Source organism: Echiichthys vipera (genome assembly GCF_963691815.1).
Source record: "Echiichthys vipera genome assembly, chromosome: 20".
Taxonomy (NCBI): domain Eukaryota; kingdom Metazoa; phylum Chordata; class Actinopteri; order Perciformes; family Trachinidae; genus Echiichthys; species Echiichthys vipera.
In genome coordinates this window covers 4,143,436-4,153,738 of record NC_139845.1, presented here as the reverse complement: position 1 = coordinate 4,153,738, position 10,303 = coordinate 4,143,436, and the positions used below count along the sequence as shown (strand labels likewise).

The 10,303-nt window shown below is 42.6% G+C and overlaps 1 protein-coding gene across 1 annotated transcript; it reads left to right on the top strand.

The window, feature by feature from the left end:
- The first annotated feature begins 328 nt into the window (after window positions 1-328).
- Window positions 329-9,720, top strand: LOC310962439 (uncharacterized protein). The gene is made up of 7 exons (XM_083934908.1): window positions 329-435; window positions 2,618-3,026; window positions 5,392-5,541; window positions 6,214-6,278; window positions 7,520-7,681; window positions 7,879-7,992; window positions 8,144-9,720. Exons 2-7 carry the CDS (start codon window positions 2,627-2,629, stop codon window positions 8,183-8,185), a joined length of 933 nt encoding a protein of 310 aa, XP_083791034.1. The 5' UTR covers window positions 329-435; window positions 2,618-2,626; the 3' UTR covers window positions 8,186-9,720.
- Window positions 9,721-10,303: the final 583 nt, after the last annotated feature.

The following is a 10,303-nucleotide window of genomic DNA, read 5'->3' as shown; positions in this document are numbered from 1 at the left end:
GTGATGTTGTTTAATGGACTTTTAACATTTTAATGGTAAGAAAATAAAAACATATATATATATATATATATATATATATATATATATATATATATATATATATATATATATATAGAGAGAGAGAGAGAGAGAGAGAGAGAGAGAGAGAGAGAGAGAGAGAGAGAGTGGTGATAAAGCATGTCAGACTGTACAGTCGTAACATCATTTAATAACCTTATCATTTTATTATTAATAAGCTTTGTTTTGATTTGTTTTTACATTTGAATTATATGACGTCAGCCTGCGTCGTTGCGTCAGAATGCGTCGTTGCGTCAGACGTCGTACGTGATGACGAGTGTGAGTCGTTAAATCCAGCACCGACGGCGCTAAAGAGTTATTTACCTTAAAGTTTCCGCAAACGACGGTTGATTTAGTTTCTTTTTCACCGTTTGGACCGTAAGTACTCTTGTTTTTTACCTTTTTATATATTTAACACAGTTCAGTAAGTTACTTTAAGACTATATTATAGATAAATAACCTTTAAAAGTACATTTACACTTTAGTTTTGTACTTTTTCGTAGCCGAGGCGTTGTCAACTGACAAGAAAGCAAACAAGCAGCAGTTAAGATGCTATTCTCTGTCATTTACAGCTAATTTAATGCTTTTAACAAACTTATTGTGACATTTGTTAAGTGTACTTTCACATTTGTTAACCTTTTACCGTTTAACAGTCGAAACTTGAGCTTTTTTAGCTTTAAAATGCTGTAAAATTTGCTTTAAAACAACTGTAAAACTGTATTTTATGACTTAAAACCTGTCGTGTGACATTTAATGACGTTTATTCTTGGATTCGTGGCTGTATTTGAGTGTGTGTTCACGGAAACAGCTGGTTTCTGTGTTTTTTGTTATTTAACAAACTTTATTAGCATTAATATGACACTACAAACTAAATAAACGTAGAGTTTTACACATTTTTATTTCATAACAACAACAAAAACAACTTGAAATCATCTGGAAATTTGATCCATAGTGTTCTTCAAGATGTGAGAAGTCTTTAAAGCTTATTTGTTTTAAGATACTTTAAATACTGAGTCATAGAAAGTCTGAAATTCACAAAAAAATAGTTTTTACCCGAAGAAACTGAAGAAATCTGACTTTGTGAGTTTGATATTTGCCCAAAAGACACAACAATTTCATCACCTTATCAACAAGAGCATTTCTTCTCTTATAGGGACCAAGACTTTTAAAATTAAAATAAAAAATGCACCTTTCTCTCTTTATCTTGCACCTTAAAATCCACTTATTATATTGCATATAGTGTTTTCAATTTGCAATACTGTACTGTACTCTTATTGTATTTTATGTACTTATGATTGTATTGTACTGCTGCTACGATGACCTCATTTACCCTCGGGGATAAACAAAGTTATCTATCTATCTATCTATCTATCTATCTCTGTGAGTTTCCCAGATTAATAAAGAGATTTGAGTCCAAACGTTACATGAATAATAGCATAAACTAAATTAGACCTCTTTACAGAAGGAACAAACAGGGGAAACAGGTTTAATTATGAATAGGGTAATTGCATGGGTAATATCTGTAACATTTGTGGTTTCTTAAAGGTAAAAACATGCCTCAACATGTTTACGTGTGCTAAAAATGTGTGTTAAAGTGTCCTCTAGGAGCCAAAACGGGAATTAAAGTGCCTTCTAGGAGCCTAAACGTGTGCTAAAGTGCCCTCTAGGAGCCAAAACGTGTGCTAAAGTGCCCTCTAGGAGCCACAACGCGTGCTAAAGTGTCCTCTAGGAGCCACAACGCGTGCTAAAGTGTCCTCTAGGAGCCACAACGCGCGCTAAAGTGTCCTCTAGGAGCCACAACGCGTGCTAAAGTGTCCTCTAGGAGCCACAACATGTGCTAAAGTGTCCTCTAGGATCCAAAACCTGTGCTAAAGTGCCCTCTAGGAGCCACAATGTGTACTAAAGTGCCCTCTAGGAGCCACAATGTGTACTAAAGTGCCCTCTAGGAGCCACAATGTGTACTAAAGTGCCTTCTAGGAGCCACAACACGTGCTAAAGTGCCCTCTAGGAGCCAAAACGTCTGCTAAAGTGCCCTCTAGGAGCCACAATGTGTACTAAAGTGCCTTCTAGGAGCCAAAACGTCTGCTAAAGTGCCCTCTAGGAGCCGAAACGCGCGTAACGTGCCCTCTAGGAGCCATAACGTGTGCTAAAGTGCCCTCTAGGAGCCATAACGTGTGCTAAAGTGTCCTCTTGGAGCCATAACGTGTGCTAAAGTGCCCTCTAGGGGCCACAACATGTACTAAAGTGCCCTCTAGGAGCCAAAACGTGTGCTAAAGTGCCCTCTAGGAGCATAAACGTGCGCTAAAGTGCCCTCTAGGAGCCAATACGTGTGCTAAAGTGTCCTCTAAGTCACATTTATCACCCACCAGAGGGAGACAAACTGTGGTGAAACAGTGAAATATTACAGAATAAAAACATAAAGCTGATTATCACGTGAACATTCATAGATTTAACCGGTGAATAACTTTTAATGTGGTTATTACACTATTCTTAGGGTGTGCAGATGGTAAAAACATAACAACACGCATCAGAGTTTTCTTTTTCTTTTTTTAATCAACAGTAAACCAACATGGCAAACGGCCACGTGGAGATCCACGACCCCATCTCCAACCACAACGGCGTCAAACACTGTGACCCCGAATCTACCTCAGACGCCGACGGCATGGAGGACACGGTGGAGTTCAGACTCCTCATGGCCTACGCCAAGAGGAGACGGCCCAAACAGGAGTCTCCTCCACAGGACACACCGCGTTTATTAACAGGCGGCACGGACGCAAACGGATCAGCCTCCCCTCAGACGCCGCCCAAGACTGAAAAAGAGGAGAAGAAGAAGAGGAGGAGGAAGAAGGGATGGAAACGCCTGAAGGGAATGTTGAGCTGCATCAAACCTCAGAGGATCGACGAAGAACCGACCCAAACGAGAGCGGCTTCCTCTGACGCCGACGACAGATGTGGTGATTTCACACCCGGTGAGTATTAAGAGGCAGCTTCAGATACACACGCACTACGTTCTTCTTCTTTATTCTATGACTTAAAGTGCGAAGAAAATGGACTCCATGGTCTTTTTTGGCATGAAATCACTTTTTGTCGTTGATCAACCGTGTCTAGAGAAATCCTGCAGAGACGCTAACACTGATTAGCTCGGGGCGGTGCGCTAAATGCGTCCAAAACTGCATTTTTTAACCACTAATGCTGCTCAAAATATCACCGAACCTCTGCAGTAGCATGACTAGGGCCCCTACACATAAAAAATGCACCAATAACGTAGTTAGTGAGCCCAGAGTTTATTAAAAAAAGAGTCTGTTTTAAAAGGCTGCGCCTCACCAGTAGGTCCATGTTGACAGGTCGTCCATACAAGTCGATTACCGAATGCACTGGAGTTCCATTCAAAGAGGAAAGTTTTGGCGTTTATAATCCATGGAAATTCTTTATTACTGTGCTGTCTGTGACGATTTCTGTCGAGTGTTGACGCGGAGATGAAGGGAGTGCTATTCTGAGCAGTATTAGTGGTTAAAAAATGCGTTCACCGCACCTCCCTGGGCTAATCGTTGTAAGCGTCTCTCGGGGATTCTCTATCAGTAATGTGTACGTGGCTCCAATTATTGAAAAACGCGTGGTAAAGTGCGGTCATGGGGGTCAAAGCGTGTGCTAAAGTGCCCTCTAGGAGCCACAGCGTGTGCTAAAGTGCCCTCTAGGGGCCAAAACCTGTCCTAAAGTGCCCTCTAGGAGCCACAACTTGTGCTAAAGTGCCCTCTAGGAGCCACAACGTGTGCTAAAGTGCCCTCTCGGAGCCACAACGTGTGCTAAAGTGCCCTCTAGGAGCCACAACGTGTGCTAAAGTGCCCTCTAGGAGCCACAACGTGTGCTAAAGTGCCCTCTAGGAGCCACAACGTGTGCTAAAGTGCCCTCTAGGAGCCACAACGTGTGCTAAAGTGCCCTCTAGGAGCCACAACGTGTGCTAAAGTGCCCTCTAGGAGCCACAACGTGTGCTAAAGTGCCCTCTAGGAGCCTAAACGTGTGCTAAAGTGCCCTCTAGGAGCATAAACGTGTGCTAAAGTGCCCTCTAGGAGCCACAACGTGTGCTAAAGTGCCCTCTAGGAGCTTAAAGGTGCGCTAAAGTGCCCTCTAGGAGCTTAAAGGTGTGCTTAAGTGCCCTCTAGGAGCCAAAAGGTGTGCTAAAGTGCCCTCTAGGAGCCTAAAGGTGTGCTAAAGTGCCCTCTACAAGCTTAAACGTGTGCTAAAGTGCGCTTTAGGAGCCTAAACCTGTGCTAAAGTGCCCTCTAGGACAAAGACACAAATGCATAATACACAAGTATTAAATTAAACAACAAGGAAGAAATTAAGACATTTCTTTAAAACGAAACTAAACGTAAACTCATACTTGTAAATATGCAAATACATTTTTTCCAGTCGAGACGTTTCAGTGCGAACATGCAGCCTCATGTTCTTCCTGTTTTATTGTTTTATTTTCACACGCTGACTCAGCTCCTTCTTCTTTCTTTCACTTTGACGTCACAGATAAAATCACGTTGGGGATTTTTCCAGGAGAATGTTTTCTTCTTTGGGAAAGCCCGTCTCACGACACAGCTGTTGTGTTCACACCCTCATGTTCTTTTTTTATTCATGTTTGTTTTATTAAGTTAAAAGAAGAAGAAGAAGAAGAAGAAGATAGAGATTTGGCTGCATTTCTGCTCTAAAACATCATTTTTTGTGACATTTCTGCTCTAAAACATCATTTTTTGTGACATTTTTGCTCTAAAACATAATTTTTTGTGACATTTCTGCTCTAAAACACTATTTTTGTCTGCATTTCTGCTCTAAAACCATTGTTTTTGTGACAATTCTGCTCTAAAACATTATTTTTTGTGTCATTTCTGCTCTAAAACATTATTTTTTTGACATTTTTGCCTTTAAAACATTATTTTTGTGACATTTCTGCTCTAAAACACTATTTTTGGCTGCATTTCTGCTCTAAAACATTAGTTTTTTGTGTCATTTCTGCTCTAAAACATTATTTTTGTGACATTTTTGCTTTAAAACATTATTTTTGTGACATTTCTGCTTTAAAACACTATTTTTGGCTGCATTTATGCTCTAAAACATTATTTTTTGTGACATTTCTGCTTTAAAATACTATTTTTGGCTGCATTTCTGCTAAACTTGCAGCCTCATGTTCTTCCTGTGACACGCTGTGACTCAGCTCCTTCTTTCTTTCACTTTGTCATCACAGATAAAATCACGTTGGGGTTTTCTTGTTTGGGAAAGCCCGTGTCACGACTCAGCTGTTTGTGTTCACACCCTCATATTCTTTTTTTATCTGTTTGTTTTATTAAGTTATTTTATCTAGAGAAAACGAAGAAGAAGAGGAGGAGGAGGAGGAGGAAGAGGAGGATGAGCTGCAGGAGGTCGCAAACAGGCTGACGAGGATCGCCGATGAAGTCCCGTTCGTTCCTCCAGAATTAGAAACCGACACCTCTGGAGACGGTGAGTTTGGGTTTACAGGGTAAACAGAACGTCTGTTAGGGAACATTCGCTGTTTATTGGACCTTACGCAAGAACATTTTTATATTTTTACCTCCAAATGAAAGTAAACAGCTGCCTGTTCTGTAAAAAGAAACACTGGTGGTGTGGCTGCGCATTATGCTCCTTTACAGCCAGAATACAAACTAATAATAATGAGAATATCAGAGGCATTTAGGGCGCACTCACACTGTCCTTCTGTACCGTGCCCCAGCACGTTTCACGGCTAAAGTCTAGTTCCTTTGACCAGTGTGAGTGCAACCGTACCGCGGCTAGATGTGGCACGCTTGACGGCCACGACCCGTTTGGGAGAGGTGGGCTTTTGTAAAGCACGTTTGCACATGTATGAGCGTGCGCGCGTGTACGAGCACGAGGCCTACGACGGTTCTGAGGTCATTTCCTGTGCGCCTGTTGGGACATAGAAAAAAGAAGGAGGGACCATGCGCGGACATTTAGAACAATGGCGGCGAAAGGTTCACGTTGGTGTGATTTTTATACCTTCAGCTGCAGTTTCCCCACAGCGCGGAGGTCCTGAAAGCATGAACTTAGATCATTCAAACTCTAGAATAAACCTGTCAAAGAGTTGTTTTGTTTGCTGATTATTAATAATAATAATAATAATGTTGTGATGTGCAGATGTGAACGTGGAGAGACTCATCGGTCTGATTCTGAGGGAGGCTGGAGACAAATGTAACGACAAGGTAAGAAACCGTTTCTCCTCTGACGTCAGAGCGTCTGCTGGAGCTCATGAATGGATAAAAGTTGATAAATCAATTAAGCAACAATTAAGGCTTTGGTAAGTATGTTTGTTCAAAGAGGCTGTAGCTGAAGTTTGCGTTCATTTAAACATCACACAGGCGCAGAGTCAAGTGAGAATCCTCGTGCTTCATTCATGACTCCTGTCTGATTTAAACGTCATCACAAAAAGGAAACCGTTGGTGTTCTCGCCGCTCGCTGACCCTCACACTGACTGCTGCTTCTTCTTTTTATTATCAAGTGTTGTTTTTGTTTTTTTATGAGGAGGATTCACAAAAATAATGATAATAGTGGTCAGAGACCCCTAAACACCCCACCGGCCCATATCTCTCCCACAGCCTACGCCTCCAAAGCCGTATGGGACAGAAAAATGGATAAATATATAAGAATAATTTAGAAAATGCTGCTTCATAATGATTTTTGGTTGACTTTATATTATTTTTAGTGACATTTTTGCTTTAAAACATTATTTTTTGTGACTTTTCTGCTCTAAAACATTGTTTTTTGTGACATTTCTGCTCAAAAAACCTTATTTTTGGCTGTATTTCTGCTTTAAAGCCTTATTTTTGGCTCCATTTCTGCTTTAAAGCCTTATTTTTGGCTGTATTTCTGCTTTAAAAACATTATTTTTTGTGTTAAATGAGCTTTATTTCTCTTATAAAGTTCATTTAAAAATAGGTCCAGGGTTCTTACTGGTGCACGACTTCAATGTTGTGTTTTCAAGGTTTTAAAAGTACTTGGATTTTAAATGAAGTGCTTGAAATATCTTTTTTTTTTTTTTTCATATACAATACGCACCGTGCAAAATATGCAACTTAACGTCCACTATGACACAACAGTGAACGTTTACTTCAAGAATAAATAAATAAATGTGCAATGGAGGACCAAACTCAGAATTTCATTGTGCGGTTAAACATGTGTTTTTACTTTACATGTGAATCTTGAATCTTGCAGTTTGTTACATTTGACACATAAAAGTAGTTTGTTGTTGTAGAACGCAGTCAGGAAACATCCCTGTGGTTGTTTACGGCACAATAACGTCTCATTTATATGACGAAGAAGTGCGATAATCCGTAAACCGTACGTGCTGTGCATAAATACGCAACCTGCCGCGGCTGTGCGGTGCTGGAAAAGCGTGAAAAGTGCTGGAAACTCTAAACCGTGAAGTGTTTGTTTTGTCCACCAGGAGCTGAAAGCCGCTTCTATTTCCACGGATCTTTTCTGGAACTACGACTTCTTCAAGCGGCTGATGACGTCGCTCCTGTTGAGGATGGGCCTCATGAGCCCCGACCCCGACTCTCCGGGGCCGAAGGCGTCTCCCAAGACTCAGATCGCCGTCACCTGTGAGGTGAGATCAACTTAGAGAGCTTTATTTTAAATGATGGGATGGAGTTTTATTTTCCTTCCTGTTTTAATGTTTGTGAACATAGAGATCACGTGCATGTCGGTTATATTCCATTTCGATAAAAATAAATATAATCTATTAAACAATAAATAAAGCAATAAGGTAAAAATGTGGAGGAGCTGAACGTGTCTCTGTTCCAGGTCACCAGTCGTCTGTCAGCGGTGAACACGCTGCCCCGGGACCGCCTGCTCCGCCACGGAGCCCGATACCTGCAGCAGTATTACTCCCCCTGGGCCCAGCAGCAGGGCGGATACGTACGTCACACACACACACACACACACACACACACACGTCAAACCCACACACACACACACGTCAAACACACACACACACGTCAAACGCACACTGTCGATGTCTTTACTGAAACAAAAAGCTCTGAAAGTAACATCCTCCTCTCGTTTACAGGAGGGAGCGTTTTACAGCGACGACGAGGACGACGACCAGTGAAACAGGAAGCTTCTCTACGAGGCTTTGAATTTGGTACGAAGAACAAAATAAAAGTGGTTTCTTAAAATGCACATAAAACCCAGACATGACAAGCATTAACGTATCTGTAGCTGCGTCATCTCATCTTCATCCGCTTATCCGGGGTCGGGTCGCAGGGGCAGCAGCTTTAGCAGGGGACCCCAAACTTCCCTTTCCCGGGCCACATTAACCAGCTCTAACTGGGGGATCCTGAGGCGTTCCCAGGCCAGTGTGGAGATCTAATCTCTCCACCTGGTCCTGGGTCTTCCCCGAGGCCTCCTCCCAGCTGGACGTGCCTGCAACACCTCCCTAGGGAGGCGCCCAGGGTTCATCCTTACCAGATGATCCTGAACCACCTCAACTGGCTCCTTTCAACGCAAAGGAGCAGCGGCTCTACTCCGAGTTCCTCACGGATGCTGAACTTCTCCCCCTCTCTCTTAGGGCGCACTCCCACTGTCCATCCGTACCGTGCCCAAACAGGTTCCACTGGTAAAGTCTAGTTCCTTTGACCAGTGCGAGTGCAAGCGTACCGCGTCTAGGAGCGGCACGCTTGCCGTCCACGGCCTGTTTGAGAGAGGTGGGCTTTTGTAAAGCACGTTTGCACGTGTACGAGCACGAGCGTGCCCACGTGTACGAGCACGAGGCCTACGGCGGTCTGAGGTCATTTCCTGTGCGCCTGTTGGGACGTAGAAAAAAGAAGGAGGGACCATGCGCGGACATTTCAAACAATGGCGGTGAAAGGTTCACGTTGGTGTGATGCGGAGGTGGAGTGTTTACTGCAGATTTGGTCGATGAAAAGATTCAAAAACAGTCGACAAGATGCACAAAAACTCAGAGGTCTACGGAAAGATCTGGAAACAAAGCCACGCATCGCCATGACGTCATCAATGCGTGTGACGTGTTACGGCGTGATGACGTATAGGCAGCAAGAAGCATTCACCGAGGCCGAGGTAGTGTGAGTACAAACGGGCCTGGAGGGGGGGACAAGGACCCTAAAGCACGGGCACAGTACGGAGGCACAGTGGGAGTGCGCCCTAAGGAAGACTACAGCCACCTCTCCTGAGAGAACCCATTTCGGCCGCTTGTACCCGCGACTGCGATCTTTCAGTCCTGACCCAGCTGCGTGCGTTCTTATAATATTTAAACGTGTTAATCTGGGTTTTCTTCTCTAAATAAGTTTCTTTTGTGCCAAAGTTGAACCATGAACCTGTTGTTGCAGCGCTCGTTTCCACCGTTGGACGTGATTTAAAGTGTTAAAATGATTTGTTTTCCTGTGGGACATGTCGCCGTTTTAAATCTGCGTTATTTGTGACAAAAAAAACTATATTTTCATAATAATAATAATTGTTAAGCACTTGCACTTTTACATGAAAATGAATGAACTTTGTGTTTGTGAGGGATGCGTCAGTGTCTTGTCTGTAACTGTTGCCTGTGTTTCTGCATTTCAGATTGTTTTTATGACTTTTTATCAAAAGGTGCCAAAGAAATCATCGTGTACTGTCTGAATGTGTCTTAATTCTGCTGCACATAAACTCTTACACCATGAAACACAAACCCTGTTAATGGTCATTTATTCTCCTGATGTATTCACAAAACTTTACGGTTCGTCTGTGCAGCACAGAGAAGTGGACTTTACGTACGAAGGTAGATTTGTGTCTTTATTATTCAATTAAAAAATAGGTTTGCTTCAGTAAAAATACATATTTTTAATTAAAAAAACCTTTTTAATCAAAGAAAAACAGCGTTCAAATGCGTTTTTTTTTTTAGTCTGAACCATATTTTTGCATTCAAACACTTTTTGTCTTTGATTGAAAAGTTTTTTTTATCTCATCTTCAGCCTCTTATCCGGGGTCGGGTCTCGGGGGCAGCAGCTTTAGCAGGGGACCCCAAACTTCCCTTTCCCGGGCCACATTAACCAGCTCTAACTGGGGGATCCTGAGGCGTTCCCAGGCCAGTGTGGAGATCTAATCTCTCCACCTGGTCCTGGGTCTTCCCCGAGGCCTCCTCCCAGCTGGACGTGCCTGGAACACCTCCCTAGGGAGGCGCCCAGGGTTCATCCTTACAAAAAAAAATGTATATTTTGATTAAAGCAACCTTTTT